The sequence below is a fragment of the Lichenostomus cassidix genome, chromosome 8 (assembly GCF_008360975.1).
Source record: "Lichenostomus cassidix isolate B80296 chromosome 8, HeHo_3.0, whole genome shotgun sequence".
Lineage (NCBI taxonomy): Eukaryota > Metazoa > Chordata > Aves > Passeriformes > Meliphagidae > Lichenostomus > Lichenostomus cassidix.
This window is the reverse complement of record NC_139489.1, coordinates 2,091,449-2,114,310: the sequence shown is the minus strand read 5'-3', so window position 1 is coordinate 2,114,310 and position 22,862 is coordinate 2,091,449. Positions and strand designations below refer to the sequence as shown.

At 43.4% G+C, this 22,862-nt stretch overlaps 1 protein-coding gene across 16 annotated transcripts in view; it reads right to left on the bottom strand.

Moving 5' to 3' along the window:
* The window catches only part of DOCK7 (dedicator of cytokinesis 7), a 90,549-nt gene that overhangs the window by 55,967 nt on the left and 11,720 nt on the right, over window positions 1-22,862 (bottom strand). For all 16 annotated transcript variants that reach the window (XR_014853657.1, XM_085067441.1, XM_085067442.1 and 13 more), the window contains exons 3-14: window positions 12,934-13,109; window positions 12,767-12,835; window positions 10,257-10,386; window positions 9,938-10,150; window positions 9,465-9,550; window positions 7,520-7,586; window positions 6,056-6,205; window positions 5,239-5,319; window positions 4,026-4,191; window positions 3,247-3,389; window positions 1,609-1,702; window positions 540-702 (exon numbers count right to left, since the gene is read on the bottom strand). Coding sequence is in view for 15 of the 16 variants with exons in the window: in XM_085067441.1 (XP_084923567.1) it covers window positions 540-702; window positions 1,609-1,702; window positions 3,247-3,389; window positions 4,026-4,191; window positions 5,239-5,319; window positions 6,056-6,205; window positions 7,520-7,586; window positions 9,465-9,550; window positions 9,938-10,150; window positions 10,257-10,386; window positions 12,767-12,835; window positions 12,934-13,109 (1,538 nt within the window). In the remaining variant the exon portion in view is untranslated. The remainder of the gene's footprint in view (window positions 1-539; window positions 703-1,608; window positions 1,703-3,246; window positions 3,390-4,025; window positions 4,192-5,238; window positions 5,320-6,055; window positions 6,206-7,519; window positions 7,587-9,464; window positions 9,551-9,937; window positions 10,151-10,256; window positions 10,387-12,766; window positions 12,836-12,933; window positions 13,110-22,862) is intronic.

Sequence of the window (22,862 nt, the reverse complement as noted above, 5' to 3'; positions counted from 1 at the left end):
TAATGGTACATAATGAAATCTGCTCCCAGCCTGGGTGTTGTTATAGAAAGGTTATTGGTTCCCAAGATTTTTAGAAAAATTTCCTATTTTTCAGGGCTTCAGATTTTTTTTCAAATATTGTAAACGAAGAAATTGCTTTTAAATCTACATGGAAATATGAACAAAGGGATTATACATTTTTTCTATTTCTTTCCCTCACTTTAAAGAAAAAAACATTCCCTGAAAGTGATATAAAAAAATAATAAAAAGTAGAACAATGACTTTAGCAGACAAAGGAAAAACCCTACAAATTCCACCTCAAATTCTGGGAAATGGAGAAACCTCTCTTGTGTTCTCATTCACACCCAAATTTGATGCAAATCTGTTGGTCCTTCCCCAGCTGAGCATTTCCTGCTGTGTCAGCCTGAACCTTTCCATACCTCTGGCACAACACTTCTGCCCATGCACCCAATTTTGCAACAACCCCAGAGATAAGGGAGGAATTTCCACACTTGCCAGTCCCAGTCCCTGAAAAGTGAAATGTATTTCAAAACTCTGACCTGTATGTGGTGTTTGGGACGTAGACATCCCTGGCAGGGAACTCCAGGATTTCTCTGGTGGGTCTGACTCTGCTGTCTGGGTAAAGCTTGACTTGCAGCAGCTCTGGAGTTAGGCAGTAGTGGGGATTTTCTGGAGCTGGAGATATGTCTATCTTCAGCTGAGCTGCAAGAAGAAAGGGATTTTGTTACAATAAATAAAAACTCGTTTCTTAAAAAGCATAATCGCTATTTGTTTCTTCAGGTTAATACCCTACATATTAATTTCATAAATGAACAAATGACAAATTACAGCCAAAGTGGATTTGTAAACAGTAAGTATCAGTGGATCAAACTGATATCTGGAGCAACTGGGGGACCAGAAAATAAGAACCAACAGAAAATGTGCATCTTAACAGGATGCTTTTTCTTGGGAAAAATTGGGGAAATACAGTCTAGAGAATGGTCCTGTGAGGCCCAACTGTTGTTACAAACAAAACTCCATCAGAGGAAAGGCTGAAAAACCCCAGGATTGGTCAGGCTACAAAGCAGAGGTGAACTGGGGGAACTAATCCCAATATTCAAGAGCTCAGAAGGTTGTGCTCACTGCCCAGGGCTGTGGCAGACCAGAATCACACTCACTGTCAGCAAGATCATTTTGCAAAGTTTTCTTAACACCTAACCAGGCTGCAGGGCCAGCTGAGTGCTGGGGAGATGATCCCTGGAAGAAGCAGCATTGCTGTCCCTGGGGAGTTTTAAGAGCAAGTTAAGTAAATATTGTCAGGAATAGCACAGGTCAGGGACCAACCTCAGTGTGGTTTCTATTCCCCTTTCTCAAACAGAGGTGGAGCCTGTTCTTATCACCAGGAGGAAGATCTCCTTTGGGATAGAGAGTGGGAAACAGAGCTTTTTGGGTTTTGGTCTGGTATCCTCTCCTCCCAGCCACCTCTGAGTGCACCAGTGACAAACCTGCCCTAAGGCCATTTCAGTGCTCCTGCTGTGCAGGGAGTGCTGTCCAGGATTCTCTGGGCTGCCTGGGTGAGGAACTGAGCACACCCCTGCATTTGTGAGCCCAGGAGGGCTGGCTGGGTACCTGTGATGGGTCTGAGGCGCCGCAGCACCGACGAGGGACGTCTCATGTCAGCCAGGAACTTGTAGAGATCCTCGTCGCTCAGCCGATCTCCCTCCTGCTCAGGGAGAAGGATTTGGTCACCAAACAACCCTCCAGGACTGCCAGAGAATGAATCAACTCTCTCATCCCACTGGTTCTTCCCTCTGGCATCCAAGTGCACCTTCCCAGAACAAGGTGTTCGCATGAATGTGGTAAATTACACTTCATTTCTCCATCCTTTCCCCTTCCTTTATCCCTTATTCATCATCGTGACAGCTGCAGGGACTTTTAATTGAAAGCCTTTTCTCTCCCCATCAATATTATCTTTTTCCAAACTGGAAATGGCTGTTGAAAGATTTCCCAAAAATACCCATTTTTTAGCAAGTGTAATGGTTTGAAGAAGTGTCTGTCATTCAGGAGGTGATCCTCATTCCTTCTGCTCTGCCTTTGCTTTGGGATGAGCCCAGAAAAGCCTTATTTTCCAGGAAAAGTAGGAAATGCAAGAAGTCTGTAGTCAGTTTTCTTTGTGTTCCATTCTAATAGCTCAGAGTTTTGTTAATTTTGGAAAAGAAAATGTGACTCTGTCACCCAAAAGCAGAAGATACCTGATTTTAAAGGTAATAAATCACAACATGAAGGGAAAAAAAAAAAAAGCCAATGGAAGGAGAAAAACAGTGGGTAGTATCCAACTAATATTACTTAACAGCAGAAAAGGAAGATAAAAAAATAAAGCATCAAAAATTTAAAATCTTAAATTAGTGTTTGGCAATTTTTAAAGGACAAATTAAATAAAACGAGCTGCTTCAAAGTAAAAACAACCTCAACAAAGTAAATAAATACATACTTTTGTAAATAATGTCTAACTTAGTGACCAGTTTTTCCTTAACAAGACGTGGCATGAAGCAAACCCTAGAAAATTTTCAGCTTTGGGCACATATTTGGGCACACACTAACCCAAGGAAGTTCCCCTCAGTTTTTGTGAATGTGCTTCTAAAAGCATTTTTCCAAATACATTTACCAAAAGGCCAGGCAGTGATTTTTCTAACACATCAGAAAAATATGGAGGAAAATAAACTGATATTCTTCTGGGAAGATCCAGTTCTGTGAGGTTGAAGTCATTATGCCATAAGGGTGCTTTAATATTCAAGTCAAAAGCAGCCAATAATTTCAATAAACTTACTCAAAGGAAATTTATTGAAAGAATCCACTGACTGACTGTGGATCATTGGACTCACTACTGCCAGAATTAATATATGCTATAATATTATGTAATATATAACTGAAAGAGAGTCGGTTTAGGTTAGATATTAGAGAGAAATTGTTCCCTGGGAGGGTGGGGAGGCCCTGGAATGGATTTCCCACAGAAGCTATGGCTGTCCCTGGATCCCTGGCAGTGTCCAAGGCCAGGCTGGAGCACCCTGGGACAGAGGAATCTGTAATTCCATGATAATTAATATATAACAGAACAAACCCACTGCATGCTGTCCAAAGATTCCCTGTGATCAGAGAACAAACACCAAACACATCACAAATTAACTGCTCAGCTCTAAAGTCATCTCCCACCATCCAATCCCTCTTCTCCAAGGAAAAACTCCTTCCTGAGCCATTTTGCTGCCACACCTGCTTGAAGAAGTTTGTCACAGTCAGGGTGGCTGGTCTGAAGCTGGTCAGGTTGCAAGCTTCATCCCCACTGGTGGTTCTCTCCAAGGAACGTCTCCCCACAATACTGGAATTCCTCCTCTCTGACCACGACCCTTTACGTTCTGCAAAAAAAAACCAGTTAGAAGGGGATGGAATTCAAAAAGAAAGAAGAAAAACTACAGTTGAAGAGCTTGCTGTTGTTGCAGCAGGATTTTCTGCACGGGAGGATAGGGAATGATGGCATGAGGTGACAGCAGAGGTGGTTGTGCTCAGGCAATCCCACTCTGGAGGCATTGGGATGCTGTGGAGCACAGCTGACTGCTGCTCCCCTCACAGCCACCTCACCCCAGTGCCTCCCTGCTGTTATAAAAGTCTTCATCACGCCGAGATTTATGTATTTCCCTCGCCCTGAAAGATGATGAAGTTGGCAGTTTTGGGGATGCTGAAGAGCAGTTTCGGATGAGCTATGTGGTTCACAAAGATTAATCCACTCCTTTGGAAAATGGTCATCAGCCTGTAACACTCCCTCAGCCTCAGCAGCCTGCTTTTAAATAATATAACAGATGGTTTGCTTGTAAAATCCTTGAAAGATAAATCCATTTGTTAGCATGGACTTTTCTGTTGTAGCTCAACCATGACCCCAGACTCTCAGGGCAGGGGGAGGAAGGCAATAAAAGGAGCAACAGCAGCTACAGGACATGAATCAAAACCTCAGGATTTGCCCACATTCCCCTCCATGCAGATGCCAAGCCCTATACCTCCTGGGCCAACTTCAACTTCTGTGGAATCTCTTTCCAAGCTGCCAGCACTGCTCACAATGTTCATCAGGTGAATGGCTGTCCAGGCAAAAGGCATCCGGTACTTTCCCAGCCTTTGGCAAAACTGCTCTGCCTGGCCTTTCAGCTTCTCCAGCTTCTCCTTGTTCTGGGAGGAAAATAGTCAGTCCAAGAGGTTAAAAGGAGAGGAACAGGATGAGAAGTTCATTTAACAAAATCAGTGAGGAATGATGGTGTTTTTTCTAACTCCCTAATTCTAATTGTGTGTTCCAATGTTGGGAAAATGCGACTTCTGCTTCCCAAAACAGAGGACAGTGAGAACAGATTTTTATGTTCCTAAGCCTCCTGAAGAGCCTGTCAAGTCCCACTGAGCTGATCTGCCCACTGTTCCTTCAAGAAAATCTGAATTTTCCTCTGGGAAGTCTGACATGGCCTTTCCTAATGTGGTTTATGCAGCAGGTGCTCAGATCATCTGGAGCTGCGTGGGAAACTCAAAATATTCCTCAAATAATGGTATCATACTCATTTTGTTGAGGGGAAAAAAGGGAATAAAAGAGGATTTTCCATAACTCTGCATACTGAAGAGTAACTTTTAGAGCTTTAGGGAGGAGATATTTTATTAAGAGGTTGATTCAAACTAACAAATCATCCAAGCTCCTTTGAGAAAGCCCAATGGAGAGGGCTGGGATCACAAGAAGGGCTGAACTTCTGCTTTGCCCTTCACCCAGTCCTCATTATTCCCCTTTGATTTTCACTTGGCACATGAAATTAGGAACCATTTTTGGGGACTCTTTTATAATCAGGCAGAAGTAATGGGGTTAAAGCTGAAGAAGCAGTGGAAAAGTTGAAATTTTTCCTGCAAATTCCCATCAAATGTTGCCTCCCCTTGACCCAGCTGATCCTTTGGGACAGGGAATCACAGATGAGTGAGCTTGATGGGAACCACAAATCTCCCCTGACAGCTACAAAAACTGGTGACCTTTAACTGTTCTACCCCAATAAGGCATCAAGACTCAAAGGTCTTTGACTCTTTTGTGGCCTTTAGAATGGGATTGGAGTCTTAATTAAAAATGGATCCTTGTAAAGATAAAAATAGTATCAATAGTCCAAGGTAAAAGAAAATATGTATCATTTTAATAATTAAAAAAAAGTGCTTGGAGCAAATTTAATCAAAATGTCAAAAAAAAATTCTTACCTTTGCTGCATCAGATTCTTTAAAAATCATATAAGGCTCTGCACATTCCCCAATATCTCCCTGCTGCAACACTTTTTCCAGCTGAGAAAGGAAAATGAACTATTATAAGGATGTATCCAGCAAGAATTGTTGAATTAAACAAACAGGAGGAAACAAAACCATTCCATGACTGGAGTCAAAGCCTGATTTCCCTCTGGGAATCCTCGAGCAACAAGAAGCTCCTCACAACTTGCACACTGCCTGTGAACTCAAATGATGTCTTGAAATCCCCTTGTGAGCACAGTTTGATTTTCACACAACAATCCTGCCTCAAACACCCACCTGAACAGCAACATTCCTGCTCTCATTGAATCTGATGAGAGAAGAGAGGATAACTTTGATCTTTGTGTACTTTATCCCAGGAGTGACCAATGCTGCTTTTTGTTTCAGTTATTAGCCATTTCAGCCCTTAAATACATCTGAAAATCTGTCTGGGGGGTGTGAATCCCTTTTGAAATGAGATTCAGATCAATAGATATTTTTAAATCACTGGCTTAGCTGTCATTTTAAGGAGTCAGCACATTGCTTGATATGAAAACCAAGGTCAAGCCCCAGAAAACTGATTTATATCACCAAGCAAACCTTTGTCCTCTTTCCACTTCCAATGCACTCAACTGGTTCTGTTACAAAGGAACTTGAAGTGAGAATATCCAAAATAAAGCAGTGCTGTTTACGCTTTTGAGAACAGAATCCCTATTTTATTTTAAATAAAAACGAAGAGATTACAAGATTATTGTAAATAAAAACAAAAATTTATCATTTCTCTGGTATTTCTTACCTTTATTACTAGAAAGACATCTTGAGAGGGGTAAGTGATAGAGAAGATGGCAGATCTGGCCAGGGTGGAAATAGCAGCAGGGGGGACATGAGGCCGAAGCATTCCCTTCATTTGTTCAGAGTTTAAATCAAAGTAGAAATTCTCTGAAATCTAAGGGATAAATTGGGTCATTTCAAGTATTAGCTATATCTTTTTTTTATATTTTTAAAAATTTTTTTCCACCAAATTCTTCATGAACACAGTTTTAAAACATATGCTAAAAATGCCTGATTTCAAATTATGCATTAAAAAAATAAAAAGGCTTTTTTATCAAGAAATCAAGGCAGGACACTGTGAAAGGAAATGGAGGAAACAACACAAACCACATAAAATTTCCACAAACCACTATAAAATTTCCTGCAGTTGCTCTGAGGTGTGTGACTCCATCACAGGACTAGGAATTACCACTGTTAGCTGAACTGAAAAGACCAAAATATCAAAATAGAAACAGAAAAAGAGAAAAGCCACTGAGCTTTCTACCCTGAAACACCAAATCCTGGAGTGCAAAGCTTCAGAGCCAAAAAAGGATGTGAGCAAATTACCAACACCAGAGGTCAGCAAAGAACTTACTATATTAGAGCCAAAAAAAAAAGGAGTAATGAGATGATAAAATTGGCTTATGAAATGTGATTTAAATATTAAACAAAGTTCACATAATATTCCACATACTCTCATCTACATAACTTAAATCTCAATGCATTAAATTCAAGTCTTAAGGAGATAAATGTCAAAATGCATATTTTTTACATTTTTCTCTCCACTACTGCTAATATCTTGAATAAGGAAAACTAAGAGGCTCTTTAAATATTAAATACAGAACATAAATAGGCGAATAAATGTATTTTGGATTTCCTGTAACTTAGATCTTGAAAAGACCCCTCAGTTTTGTTTTGATTTTAGCATGTGAAATTTTCTTGTGCATTACTGAAGTGTTGCTTGGACTCATGACATTCTGAATCACCAAAAAGAGATGAAGAAAGTCATAAAAACCTCATCTAAATAAAAGGTTTCAGTTATTTAAGTTCTCTCTGGGGAAGAAACTTTTGAAAGCCGAAATTGGACTATATATATTTTTTCTTTTTTAAAATTTTTTTTTCTGATTTCAGGCACTCAAAAATATTAGATATTTTTGTTACACTTAAAAATATTAGATAATATTTTAAAGAAAAAAATTAGATAATATTAGATAATATTTTTAAGAAAAAAATATGAAGATAATATTTTTAAGAAAGTGGTTATACCTCAACTGCTTTACTAAGCAGAAGAAGAACACACAAGATGGTTCATGAAATGCCTTCATCATTCTTCCAACCTCCATGTCACTTTTCTCTAAAAGCTTTGCCACCAGAATTAATTCCTCTCTTTCAGTTATTAAACACAGGTTCAGTTTGGAAGTGTCACACTCCAGCAATTAAAAAAACCTACCTTTTTCTTTTCTTTAACATCATACAAAGCCAAACTGGCAAAAATGGGCTCGATTTCTATTTCAAATCTTGAAAGAAAGAAACACAACATCAGTTGACTTGCATTTTGTCAGAAAAAATAACCAACCCTGTCCCCAAATCCTCCCTGGCTGATGGGAGCTGAGATGTCAGGAACAGCTGAGACAACCTAAGGGCTGAAAAGGGATCTTGTTTCTCACTTTCCACCCCACTCCTGTCCTGCCCTGGACCTTTCTAAAAGCCATTTCAACTCACTGATTCATTGAAAGCCAAGCAGAGTTTCCTTAAAGGAATGGGAATTATTCATTGGGATAACTGGAGCACTCAGCTCCCCTGATCCCCTGGAAAAGTTGCCCTATTGCTAATTTACTGTTGAGATGGGAAAATACATGACTGCTCTGAGAGCTCCTGCCCTGGACACTCAGGGAAAGCTGCTTTGGCAATTTTCAACAGTTAGCTGTTGTCAAAAAATACCAAGAGCTCAAAGATTCCCCCAGAAAGGTGTCAGCTTTCTGCAGCAACTGTTCTCCAGTGATAATCCAAATTCCAAAGCTCCCAACAACAACATCAACCTACCAAGGAGAGCTGAACTTTAACCTGGGGAGTTAAAGGGGCTTAAAAACACTCAAAACCTGCACCAAAGCAAGCAGGGGTTCAAATGCCATTTCTCTCTTCTCCCACAAAATTCCAGCCTCATCCACACTGGGATCTCCTCCACACCCAGACCTTGCAGAGCTCTCAGCTTTCCAGCCTGGAACTCCTCCTTCCACCAGGGAGAACATCACCAAACAGGTGTTTTCTCTAGTTTTGCAACAAAGCTGAGATTAACCTGGAAATGACCCTGCTTAGGTCACCTGAGCCTTCTCCCTGGGGAAAATGTCCTTGTTTTGTGCCAGTGAGATGGCAATCCTGGATTACACAGGCTCAGCCATTCCCAGGTACACAAGCAAACACACAGCTGGGCAGTTTTGCCATAAATTTGCAGTCAGCAAGAGATGCTTGAAGAGCAGAAAACATTAATTTCCAGCATCTAACTTATTTATGCTAAAGACACCCTCCTTTGGAGAGAAAGCTGCGCTGCTACTGCATATTATGTTGTTCCAGTTCATAAAAGGCTGCAAAATCAGTTCATCTCTATGGCTATATTAGGTCCTGGAGTACTCTACGAGCAGCAGAAATGTCCCACACATATATCTCAGTTATGAGCAGCAACTGGAGCTCTCTAATAAGAAGGGTTGACCTAACTGAGGACACAGAAGATGAATACAGCAGTGTGGAAAATCAGTTTTGTACTTTATTTCTCCAAGGGAATAACAGTAAAATTTTACCTTGTGTTATTAGAGAAGAGTTATAGGCAATGAACCAGCTGCAGGTAACCCTATATTCAGGAGCTCCACTTCATTAAACTTGTTTAACAGGTTTCTATTCCTCCAGTTAATGCTTACTAAGTATATAAAGTCTTCACTCTTAAAGGGACACAGTCAAGGTTGTTGAGCCTAAACTTTGGCAAAGCTTTGGTTGTCTGATGGTTTCAAGGCTCAAGCATTTTTAATCTTTAAATCTAATCTTAAATTTCCTCGTCAGGGAGGTGAACAGCAGTGACTGGCCAACTTGAGAGCCCTGGAGGAGTGTGGTGAAGCTTCATGTCACGTGCCAGTGACATGGAACAGGTAGAGCTGGAAAGCCACAGGGAGAAAAGCCAAGGGAGGTGGATATTTCCTGTCTCATCAACCTGCAGGAAGCCTTGAAGTCGCAACTGTGTAACTCAACCTTTATAAAATTAACCTCAAAGGTCGTGACCAAATAATGCAATGACCCTCCAAGGGTAAGAAACAAGGCAGGGGAATTATTCCAGATCCATGTGGATCCAGCAGCAGATTTAAATTCCCAATTTCTGCAGTGCAGCTGTGTGTTGGAGTGATACTTACTTCAGGGACAAACACTTCACCAGGAGTCTTTGGCCAAAGTGTTCTTTGGGTACTTCAGGGATGCTGAGTCTCTCTATGGGCTCCTCCTGGAATTAGAGACACAATCCCTGTACAAACCACCAGCAGAATCCAGAGGCAAACACATGGATCACTTTTTTTCTTTTAAGACACAACACCAATTTAATCTGAGGCTTCCCAGCATGGTGCATTCAGCAGCAGCTATAAATATGCTAAATTACATCCCTTTAATGTTTCTGCATTACTGGGGATTGCATAACCATAAAGGAAACCCAATCTTCAGAAAGTAATATCTATGGGCAAAGCAATGTGCTGAAGAACACAAAATAGCTCCAGCTCTCATGGATGCTAAACACAGGTGGTTTTAAATCCTTTAAATCCGTGGCAGACTGACAGCTTGCACATTCCCTACACCCTTCACTTTTTCACTCTCACCCACACGCCCATAAAAATACCTCATCTGGTGCTGGGTGTAGTGCAAAAAGCTCCTTATGCCTGCTGGACTTCCTCTGGTCCTCGTTGTGGTGGTCAATCTCCTCGTTTGGGGTTCTGTCCAGCAGGTTTGGGAGAAGGGCATCTGGCAGGGAGTTCTTGAGATCAAAGATGCTGCATGCCCAGCTGCCCCGGGGAGTGTCGTCGATCGACATTGAGCGTCGCTTAAGGTCATCCTGAGAGCCAACAAATTAAAAGCAACTTATAATGGGAAAAGGACTGCACTTTTAAAGCAGGACTATAAATTAGGTTTTATGCAGCCAGGTTTTAAAGGCACATTACTTGCTCATCCTGGTAGCTGTTGCCATCCGGAGCTTCGTCAGACTCGAAGATCTGCTTGGGGAGCCCTTTTTGCCTCTCCTTCTGTTTGTCCAAGGTGTTGGGGTTGAAGCCAGTGCCCAGCTTGTGGTATCTGCAAACAGAGCATTCCAAATGCCTTCTCAGCAGCCCTTTTGACCCTGAGCCCAGCAGCAGCAGCAGGGAACAAACCCAGCATTATCAGCGTGGGTCCTCCCAAGGCAGGAGCTGCTCTCTGCAAGCACCATTTCCAGTCAGCTCCACCAGAGCTGGGGCACAATCCAACAGCCACTATTGCAGCACCACAATGTGACTCTGTTCATCTATAAAGCCACTCTGGGTGATGTCAAAAGGAGGATTATCAAGGGCCAATTAAAGTCATGGTGAAATGTGCCATTGTGATGCCAAGCTAAAAACAGGCTGGCAACACAAGGGCTGAAGGCCAGGGGTTCAGCTGGAGCTGGAAGTGACTTGGAGCAGATAAAATTATTAACTGCAAAACCAAAATGCCAACACAGGAAAGTCCTGAGCACTCCTGGAGAACACCTTTCCAACCCTGACTAAAACAAGTGTCTTCCCACAGCATCTTTGTAAGGAAAATGGGTCCTTCAGAGCTTTCCAGGGTGTGAGAGCTCCTGCAAGTAAACAGTCTGCCTGCTGCTGCTGACAGCATCAGATCTCTTTGACTAACAAATTTTTGGGTACCAAATGGCATCATGTCTGTATTTATACACACGTGGATAGAGCCATGGTCTCCTTACAATACTCACTCTCAGTCAGCTCCTGGGATCACATCTAGAGTGAATTGTTCTCACTGCAGCTACCACAAAGGGATGCTTCACACATGGGAAAAGCATGGGTATGGTAGCAGTGAATAAAGGAAGGGAAAAGAAAAAGGAGGAATGGATTTGCCTTGCTAGCCTGTAACTCCTGAGAGCTGAACAATGGGATCTGTATAATACTCAACTGGATGTCTGCATTTCCATCACAGCTCCACCAATACGTGTAAATCCATTCCAATTCACACCTGACTTCCACAGTCTTGCACACAGAAATTATGCCATAAGCTTGAAATCAGAATATGCTATTGGGTCTCTTTAAGGCCAGTGAAGAGAACTTATTCACCTTTTCCAATATCATTAAAGGAATTACTGAATGGGTGGATTTCCCTGCCCCAAAACCATTTTGGTTACAAAGAACTGGACGCAGAGATGGACATAAAGATGATTTCCCCTGGGGTAGGGAAGAGAAGAATGGAATGTCATATGCCATGTTCTAATCCAGAAGAGCTGGGCTTTGGCCCCTGGATAGCCAGAGCACTTTGAAACATCCAATGGGATGGATTAAGAGGAAGTTGTTGGCATCCTTACTTGAAAAACAATTCAGTCCTTCCCAGCTGAGCTTGTGGGTTCTTCCCCTGCTCCAGCAGTAACTCTGTCCTTCTAGCCAGTCCACTGCCATGATTTTATCCAAGCAAAAAGTGCTGTGACTCTCAGAGGACAAAACCCCAGCAAATAAACCTCATCCCAGCCAGGAATTCCTGAGAAAGTCACTGAGAAACCAAGAGTGGGTGGCTGGGTGGGTCACACTGTCCAGGTCTGTGGTGCATCCAAGACTCTGCTGGGAGTTAATAAACCATCTCCCTCCCTCTTGGGCTCCTTTCTGGGTGGGTTTTTATTTTTGGTATGAGATTACAAAACACTTTTTTATTAGGTCACGTCAGCAGTGCAAAGCATATCTCAAGCATCCCCTGAAGAGGCTCTCAGGACAACATTAAACCAGTGAATTGTAGCAACTGCCACAAGGGCAGAGCTGGAGCTGCAGTGGAGTCATTTGTAGGTGATACACATCACATGGATCACTTACTCCTTGACAGCAGCTCTTGAAGTCATCAGCCTTCCAATCATCCGAGAGAGCCTATGTTCCAACTGAAGCCTCTCAGAAACCTTCCTGCTAATTTGCATGGAATAATCAATGCATGCTCATCCTCTGAACTGTTAACTCATTAGGTAAATGTTGTGATGGTTCAAATATGAACAATTATTTGTCTGAGTGATGTACTTTCCCCAGGTCTCTTTGGGAAGCAGGGAAAGCTGCAGAGGGCACCTTGTCTATTAGATGGTTGTGACTGCATGTAAATCTGACATCACTGCAAAATGAATGCAACTTGTCTCTAAAAAGAACTAAAAACAGATGGAGCAAAGAAGGAAACAAATGTTGAAAGTAATTTCACTTGTCCACATTCCCTAACTGCTCTACCATGGCAAAGGAGCAACTGTAGACTAAAATGGCCTAGATTTTCCAAAATGCCCCAAGGGCTCTTGACGTCCAAGATCCAATTTTCCAAACACGAAGCATCAGTTCAGCTGAACCAGGAAACTAAAAGCCAGAGCACATGGAGTCAGCAGCCAGGACAACATTTTTGAACCTCCTTACAGCACTTGGCTAAAATTCCAGCATGAACTGAAGGTGAGGAACACCAGAGTGGAACTCACTTTCTGTTGACAATCGCCCAGTCCTCCGTGTAACTCCTGACACAATCCCTCACGTGAGGATCCATCTCGCTGTCAAAAGAACAACAACAAGAATCACAGAGGTTATAACGAGTCCTTAACCACACACATTTAACTCCCTGGAGCATCACCCCATCAGCCTGTCCCACCTCTCCTCGGGCACGGCCGACACGAGCGTCCGGCACTCCCGCGGCGTGTAAACCACCTCGATGTCATCGGGGGGAAACTCCAGCAGGTCCCGCAGGGGTCCTGACTCCACGGCCAGGGGGTGGGTGATGAGATAGTCCTCCAGGTCCACGGGGTCCACAGCTTCTGTGAGAGGCACCTGGGGACACACAAACCACCAAAGGGTCTTCAACCGAGGGGAAGAAAATAAAGAAAACTCATCCAGGCATCTTCTGCTGTCTTCTTCAAACCAGTTCTTCTGCCTCGTGGAGGAATTTGATGCAACATCAGGTGATTCACCCCAGTGGTGTTAACCTCAGCTAACACACAGCACAGAGCTGGCTTTCATATCTTTTATCTGATGTATCTCTGCATGTTTCTCTGGTGCATGCCATCACCACCTAAAAAATACAGCTAGAGCCAGAAATGGTTACATCTATTTTCAAGAAATTCAACAAAAGAAAACATAGTACTTTATTTCCCACGTATCTGCCCCTGGATTTGTTTTTGCCATGCTCTGATCACAAAGGGAGCCTTGACCCTGATCCAAGATCCAGGAACCCTTCCCCCCTCAGGCTCAGCTCCCAGCCAGGAACCCAGAGCAAGGCTTGATCTACCAGCAACTCAGGCAGCCACACAGCTCCAGAGACTAGCATTATTTTGAATCAAACCACCTCTCTGGGGAACACACAACACAATGTTCACCTACCACAGGTACAAGTTGAACCACCTGTTCTCCCTGATATTAGAGCCTTTAGTGCCATGATGACTCTGCCCATGCCAGGGAGGGACACTGCCCTCAATAAAATGGATTAAAACCATTGATGCTTAAAAATCATCTTTACCTGAAGCACAAAGCCTTTACCTGAAGCACAAGGAATGACTGAACACGTGCAGGAAAACAATAGATTTCACTGGCAATGCTGATCTCACCATCCTGAGCTTTTTTTAGATGCATGAAAAGAAAATTTGCATAAACTGGATACATACTCCCATTGCATAACTTGCATTTTTACATATTACATTACATAAATGCATATAAATATTCTGATATGAGATCATTATGCCATGAGGCTATACATAAACATAGACATTAAGAAAATGAAACACTTAAAACAAGTTTTGAGGAAGCTGTCTCTACAGCAACTGACAGATTTCCTAGAATTCCCTGGCACATGCCAGTGAGGCTGAGTGTTTTACCAAGAGTCACAAAAACACATCCAAATTCAGCAATTTTTCTCTACTAACTTCCCCTTTCCTGTCATCCAGATGATTTCTGTGGGACAGGGAACTATCCTGTAGCTTGTGTTGGAGATGACTTTAAAAAGAACATTCAGTGCTTCAGTTTTAAATGTGCTTCTCAAAAAAAATTGCTACACAAATCCCAAGTTTTAGTTTTAAAACTATTGCCAAAAAGTCCTGAAATGAATCAACTTTTTATTCAAGGAAAAAGAGTCAGTTAACACAGAGAGGACTGAATGAATCTTCCTACTACAACCAACCTCAGTGAATACTGCAATTTTCTTAGAAGGAAAATCCTTCAGCAGGAAACCAGTGTGACTCCAAGGAAGTCAGGTGAGTTGGACCAGATGACTTTTGGCCAGATAAGAATCTCGTTCACCAAAAAAAATATTTCATGTCTAGAAACTTAGTATTTGGTTCTGCAATTTAGGCAAAGTATGTAAATTAATTTCTGTGTAAAGGATTATCAAAAGAAGGATTGGAAAAGACTTTAAAGACCATTTAGCTCCAATCCCCTGCCATGGGCAGGGACAGCTTTCACTAGAAGATGATCATTATTTATTTAACTCTGACCCCACAACAATTCCTCCCTTCTGATCCTGAACTCCTGAAATGGACTACAAGTGATTTTGGAGAACTTCTGAAAACACAAAGCAGAAACTTCTCACTGTTTTCATCGTTGCGATGCTCACGATGAGCAGAACTTGTCACTGCTCCTTCCCACCTCCCAGCTGCCATGTCCCCACAAACACACAGCACCTCCACTTGGCTGACAAATCCCTGAGATCCCTGACAAATCCACAGCACTCAGGGGTGGAAGTTTTTCCTTAAAAACTGCTGCAAGTGTGTGTTTGCTCCCAATTGCTGCAAACTTCCACTGCTGCTCCGTGTCACATCACTCCTTCCACTGGCAAACCTCTGAACCAGAGAGGAGGAACCAGCCAGCAATGGAGAGAGACTCCTTGCAAATAAGGATTAAAATAACCAAATCACTGGGCAAAAGCTCTACAAGCAGTGAGGGTCCAGAGGTGCTGGAAAAGCAATCCTCACATGATTGTGCAGAGTTCATCCATGCAGTGATGCTCCTCTGTGCAGGACACTGACAGCACCTCCCAGAGAGGGGAAGGAGCCTCAGAGGGTGACTTTAAGCTGCTTAGCTGACCCTGTTTTTAAGTCCTAACATTTTATTCCTCTTTCCAACCTCCCTTTCCACTCTGGCAGCCCCAAAGCTGAGGAACCTTCCAAAACTGAGCTGCCAGTGCAAGTGTTGTGTTTTAATCTGCACAAACTCATTTAGCTGTGATCCTCTAACACACAGGAACCTTTCCCTCATTCCCTCCTTCCCACTCCACACATCCTGATAAACAGAATTACAAAAAGATGAGGAAAAACCTCTGCATTAAGGCAGAGCTGAGGGGGACATGCAGGACCAAGGCTGTGAGATTGTCACAGCCCAGAACACACCATGTCTCCTCATTCCTGGCATTTCACATCTCCCATTTCCCTTGTCCAACAGGAGCACTGTAATGTGTTGGACAAGGGATGAATGAAGTGGCTGTGCCAGTTAAAAATCACCCAATCCAGGAAGGCAGGCAGTGCTTAGGGGCTCTCAGTGTGCTCCAGGGGTTTCCAAGCCCTTCACACATCTCAGGATTAGACCCAAGGTTGCACTTCACAATTTTCCAGTTTGTCTCTTCGGGTAACTATTGTACCATGAAGATGTAAACAAACATAAAAGTCAAACCCAGAGGCCTGTGTTAGACTCACCATCTGTGCAGCCAGAAATACTGTCTAGCACCTGAGTAAACAGGCCAAACATAAATCCATGGCTATGGAGAGGAACTACTTGGTGTCAGACTATTGGCAGATAAAAGGCAAGCACGTTATTTTAGGCTTCAGATATTTGTGGGGGAAGAAGTGATGAAAGAGGAGGAGGAGGAAAGAAGGATGAATAAATGCACCAAAAGGAAAATGAACCTAGAAGATGTCCCCAACTGTGAACAGAACCACGAGATGGTTTCACCTTTTCCCCCTCCTGCTTTGTGCTCCAGCATTGCTCCCAAGGTGTGCATGGGGACAAGGACATCCAAAATAGCAAGGGCTCCACCTGGGTTACCTGGCCAAAGCATCAGTCACCTGAAATCGCCACACAAAGCCATCAGGTGAAACGTGCACACTGGAGGAGTTGGACAAGCTGGGATAAAGACCAGCTTAGCCAACCTCATCACCCCAGTGTCATCATCCCAACCTCACTGCTGCTGCAGGAGCAGAACCTGCTCTGTCACCTCAGCTCCCGTGGCACCAGGACAAACCAGGAGGTCCCCAGCAGCTGATTCCCCTGGCCTGGAGGGTTGTGACACTTTCATACAGCTGATCCCAACTATCAGAGCATTGCCAGTCCTGTCAGCTGCACACGAAAGGGTTTGAGATCTGCTGCAGCAGGAAGGAGCAGCAGCTGAGGAGGATGGAATTCTGCTCTCCCCCAGCCCTGCTTGCTCACAGCCATCTTCAGGGTAGCATCCTGCTCCCAGGAGAACCTCCTCCATTCCTCCTGACAGCTCCAGGGAAGCAACAGGAGGTGTCTCCTCCACAAAACACAGCCAGTTCTTCTTCACTGGACTTCCAAAGGCAGGACAACTCCAGTCATGTATTTGTAAATATGTAGTCCACCTACCAAGTGGCTAATCACAGAATCCCAGAGTGGTTTGTGCTGGAAGAAACCTTAAAGCTCATCCTGTTTCAACCCTGACACTTTCCACCATCCCAGGCTGCTCCAATCCCTGTCCAACCTGGCCTTGGACATTTCCAGGGATCCAGAGCAGCCACAGCTTCTCTGGACACCCTGGCCAGGGCCTCAAACCCTCACAGCCAGGAATTCCTTCTTAATATCTAATCTGAATTTCTCCTTTTAGTCTGAAACTCCCTTGTCCTATCACTGTCTGCCAGTGTAAAAATTCACTCTGCCTGTTTTTCAAAAGTCCCCTTTAGGTACTGAAAGGCCTCAGTGAGGTCTCCCCTAATAAACCTAATGGGGAATACTGGAGAGTTACTGCAAGAAATCCTTGCCAGGGGGTCCATTTCTGCTGAGTTTATTGAGACCCTCCAGAACCCAAACTCTGCAAGAGCCCTGAGCATCTTCCCAAGCAGGACTAGAGAATAATGTAAATTAACAGCAAATACATGCTAAAAATATGCAAAGGAAACCTGCTCCCAGAATTGCTGCCCTTTTCAAAAACACTCTTTGATTTTGTGCAGGCCGTAATTACAGATGAAATTTTGGCCAGCCTTTCAGACAATTCCCCAACACGGTTTTTGGCTGTGTTTATCCCAGGATCACACACTGCCACCTCACTCAGGGGAGGCTGCTGTGGTGCCATTAAAATCTCCAGGACTCTAAGGGCAGAAAGAGCAGCTCAGGATGAGTAAGAGGGGCATAACCTGCTCCCTGCCAACACCAACCCCGTGTTTATCACAGCACTGACACACTGAAAGTGCAGCAGAAATCAAACAGGACTGCCCTCTCTCAGACTTACAATGACCCCAAATCAAACCCATCACTTGGAAATGACAATTCTGCATGCCCTTAACCTGCCCACAGCCACGTGTTCAGCCAGCTAACTCAGGCACCAGCCTGCTTGATTTGGCTTTTCTGAGCCATTTCACTGAGGTGCACCTGTGTTGCTGCAGTTCTTGCAGGATAAACCTCCTGCTCTCAGCACTTGCAGGATAAACCTCTATTTCCAAGGTTTACAGCTCTCCTGCAATGGGGACACTCAAGCTTTCTTCTTTAAGGTTGTGTTATTCTTCACTGTTACATCCCCTTAAAAGCTGGGAAATAAAACTGTGTTGCCTATCGACTTTGCCCTTCTGCAGACAGCAAACATTGTATTTTTGTGTAGCTTTAGTGCACATGTCTCTCTCCTGTTTATTTCCTTCTTTTCAGCACCCACCTGGATCATCATCATCACTTACAAAAGTGCACAAATCTGCAGGAGGCTCTGTGAGGGGATGTGGCATCACTCCATGGGGGAAACAACAGACCTTCAATCCCTTTAGCCAAGCATCCCAAGGACTGGGAACAAAGGGATAACGTGGAGGGAAAGCTATACCCTGCAAAGCTCACACAAGGAAACCAAAACCACAGTGCAGAGGTCAGGTTTGTACAAGAGCTGCTCTGCTGTGGCATTGCTGGGAACAGCCTGGACAAACTCCCCCAGGTCTCTGCCTTGCTGAGCCAATCCCACCTGTGCAGGTACTGAAAACTCAAGATCTGCTCTCCTGGGCACTGCACAGTGCAGGAGCTCAGTACTAACTAGGGCAGAAAAAGGGACAATTATTAGCTCCATCTCACAGGTGATGACAGAAGCACAGTGCTCAGACATCCACAGGCATCCCAAGCTCTGCCAGGAGGACTTTAGTCTATCCTTTCCCCAAACAAACAGCTGGGCACAGGGCTATTTGCCCAACTCACACATATCCTGAGCACCACCAGGAGTCTCTGGGACATGCTGGAAGCAACACAGTCCAATCCCTGCCATGATTCTGCAGACTTTTCCAGCTTGTGGATGTCAGCAGAGCCATGGAAAACAACATTCCCTCCCACTTCCTTCTCCCTCCCTGACCTCTGCCCTCCCGAGATGTCAAATCCCACAGGGAGCCAGAGGAGCCCTTGGGGAGGTGATGGTGTGACAGCCTGGCAGGATGCATCTGGCACAACAAGGATCTGAACCCAAGCTGCTGTGGCCCAATCTGAGCTCAATTTTCCTTTTATCTCAAATGAGATGTATCATTCCCAAGGGCAGAGACCCAGCCCGTGAGGATCACAATTGAGGGCTCTGTAAAAATGACAATGGCAAAGTTTGGAGGGCTGTGCCTCCTGTGTGGGAGTAAAACTCCCTGTGAGGATATGATAAGGGACCTTGAAAAATTAACCTTGCAGAGAGCTCCTCAGCCCAGGGAGGATCCTGACTGCTATTTTCACTTGGCAGCTAAAGCACTTCAAAATCAGGGTGATATTTCTTGCCAGTTTTGAAATCAGGACAAAGTTCCATCTTAACTTCAATACCTCCTTAAATATTAAGCCATTTATAACAGTGCTAAAACTGCAACAGATTGTGTCAAAGCTCCAAATTCTAAATTAATACCAACTTCCCACCCACTGCCTTCCCTGGGCAAAATCTTGGAAGGACAGAAGCAGCAGATTAACATTTCAAAGCTGAGCCCCAGCCCTCTCTCAGCTATCTCTGGGTCTCCAGGGCAAACAGGCACTTCCCTTGCTGAGCAGTCAGGAATGCAGATGGATGTTCTTGCTGTGGCAAAATCCTGTCACTCTTAAAGGGGTATTGGGATCTCAGGGAACAGGAGTCAAATCTGCTGTGCTGTAGGAAGGACTCAGAAGAGATCTGAGAATAAAGGAAACGTAACATGCTAAAAAAAAAAAAAATATTAACATTTGCAGGCAGGTTAAAGAAGGTAACAGTTGAAAGAAATAAACTTGCTAAACAGAGGCATTGGGTTTATTTTTAAGTGTGAACTACAGGCAAGTCACCCTGAGAGGTTTTGAAACATGAGCAGTGTAATATTAACCACTGACAACACTCAAGTAATGAAAAAAACATGTTTTCCTTGCAAAAATGACATTTCCTTTCAACTAAGCACTCCAAAAATATTCCAAATGGATCCAAATTCAAAGACTCACATATTTGTCTGCTGCCATCCCTGCTTTTAAGAAAACCCATACTCTTAATTTCCTTAGCCTGATGACTGGTGAGCCCAGAGAACTCCTGCATTTCATTTTTTTGGCTGCATTTCTAATACGAGGAAATATTCAAATGAACCAAGGAGATTCCTAGGCAATCTCTGCTTCCCATCAACCACAGACAGCTCACCAGGGATGACACCTCCCCAGCCACAAGTGCAGTCATTATCTCCCCACTGCCTCTGGAATGCTGCTCCCCATCTCCTGCTTGGCTCTGCCTCTTAGTCCTTCTTTTGCATGATGTTCTGTGAGATGTCATTACTATGGAGAGAGCAGCTGATGAAAGTCCTTCATTCCAAATTGCAAACGTGCCCCAAAAATTGCTGTGAGCATTCTCGGTGTCTGAAGCCTCCATTTTTAGCATCTGAGAATATTCAGTATTAAATTCTGGATTCTGTGAGAGCTGCAGTTTGTGTCAAATTCTACCACAATGATCACAATTAGATGAATCCTCTAATGAAAGGAAATGGAATTAAAAGAATATTCATCCCTGGCAGTGTCCAAGACCAGGATGGACAGGGCTTGGAGAAACCTGGGACAGTGGAAGGTGCCCCTGCCATGGGACAGGATGAGCTTCAAGGTCCTTCCAACCCAAGCCAGTCTGGGATTCTGTGAAATAATTACAAATACACCTACCTAAAGAAAGATCCTGCATGTAACAAGTAACAGTCAGTCCCAAAACCAGCGAGATGCTTTACGTACAAATACTGCCAGGTTATTTGCTATGATAACTGGTTGCTAATGTAGGAAGCCATTGGGGTATAGAAATATTAATATTAATCAGAGATTAATTAGTTATCTGGGAATACTACAGCAATTTCTTACCAAACCTAGAAAGACACGAGTTATGCCTCCAAGGACCAAGGATGGGTAAGAAGACAAGATCTTTGATGACTAAGAATTGTGTAATTTCACCAAGAGTATTTGGAGAACACAAAGACTTTGATCCAGAAAATGCAAATGCTGAGACTGATCTCAAACAGCTTCCCTCTGATAAACTGTGACAAAACTGAAAGCAGAAAGTGAGACAACAACAGAGAAATGAAAAAGCAAATGAAAAGCAGTGGAAGCCATTCTCTGTGTCCTGTCCCTCCATCCTTGTCCCCAATCCCTCTCTAGCTCTCCTGGAGCTCCTTTAGGTCCTGGCAGGAGCTCTGAGCTCTCCTGAAGTGAACACCCCCAGATCTCCCAGCCTGGTTATTAACAGCCCTGTCATAAATGCTTCCTGTAAGTAATTAAATGAAATCACTTGGCATAATGTCATTTAGAGTATTTATCTCTGCTAACACTGTGAACTGTTTAAGTCATTGCAGAGACTCAGCAACCAGGCTCACCTGAAGGGATAAACCACTCCTGACCTTTGCAACAGAGCTCACTGCTGGTTCCAGCAGCAGAATGGGAGCAGGTTGAGTTTGCCAAAGAGCAGAGTTAACTGAGAGCAGAGTTAACTGAGAGCAGTCCCCAGGGGGAGGAGGCAGGGAAGAGGATGTGGATGCCTCTCCCATCCTCCCCTGTCTGATGAGGGTACACCATTCAGCCAGGCAGAGCAAAACCTCCAGGAAATAAAGATAATGGAAGTCACCATTCAGCCCTCATCAGACAGCAGAAAGACTTGGCTCACTCTCCTTTTCTTTTTTTTTTTTTGGTGATAAAATTACTTGGCTCTGAACACTTCAAAACACCCTTTTCTGTACCACACTGTCCTGTTTTCCCTTGCTGTGCTTCCCATTCATTTGCACAAATTACCTTTTCTTCGTCTCTTAAATTATGTTCAAATAAACAATGAAAACACACAAAGGAACCTATATGCTCTCATTGAATAATGAGATGCTATCTTTGAATGCATGGCCAAAGTCTGCCATCCAATAAATCCAAGACAAAGCCTCAATTAGCCCAGATAATGCCCATAAACCCAGCAGTGCTTTACAAAGATATGTAAATGTCAGCACCTTCATTTTGCAGGGAGAAAATGGAGTGCTGAGAGCAGACGTGGTCAGATCACATCACATCCCACAATCCAGACCCCTTTATCCCCAGACTAATTAGTATCTCTTATAATATACTATACTTTACATCCTAACAGTCATCTATGCTCTAACATACATCCTAACAGACAGCAAATATTATTCCTAATCCCTTGGGAAAAGCTGTGATTTTTCTATAAAACAACTGAATGTACATTTACTCTGCTTATTTGTAAGTTTTGTAAAAAGCTGCTTTTCTAATTCACTCACAGAATCATTAATGTTGCAAAACTCCTCCAGGATCATCCAGTCCAAACTTTAAACACCATCATGTCAACCAGACCATTGCACTGAGTGCCATGTTCAACTATTAAAATACACTTCTAAAGATGTAAATAAATAGAAAAAAATATAGAAAATATAGAAAAAATAGACCTCTAAAGATTTTTTTTTTCAATTAAGAAAAATTTATTTGCCCAAGAAAAAAAAAAATCTAGTTTTGGGCAACAACTAAAAATATTTCAAAAATTATCTTTGGCACTCAAAAGTGAAGGGAAAAAAACCCCAGGATTTTATAAGTCTTTATTTACGTTTAGCAGACAGAGTTAACTGAGCACAAGGAGCTGCTCCACAGAAAAAACAAACTTGGAGAGCAAAGAAAGTGGTGAGTCACGAGGGATCATAATGGCCCATAGTAAACAGCCCAGTTCATCAAACAAACAGCAAATTCCCCATCCTGCAAGCTGCTGGGGAATTCTCCCAAAGGAAGTGCAGGCTCTCTGCTTTCCCTCCCTGGGGCTGGTGGTGAGAAGCAGCAGCTCCCAGCAGGGAATGCTGAACCCCTGGAGACCCCAGGATGAGCAAACCACACACCTTCCAACCCAGCAAGGTGCAAATGCACACTGCAGTCACCAGTGGGCTTGGAGAGACTTGCAAAAATAACTGCAAA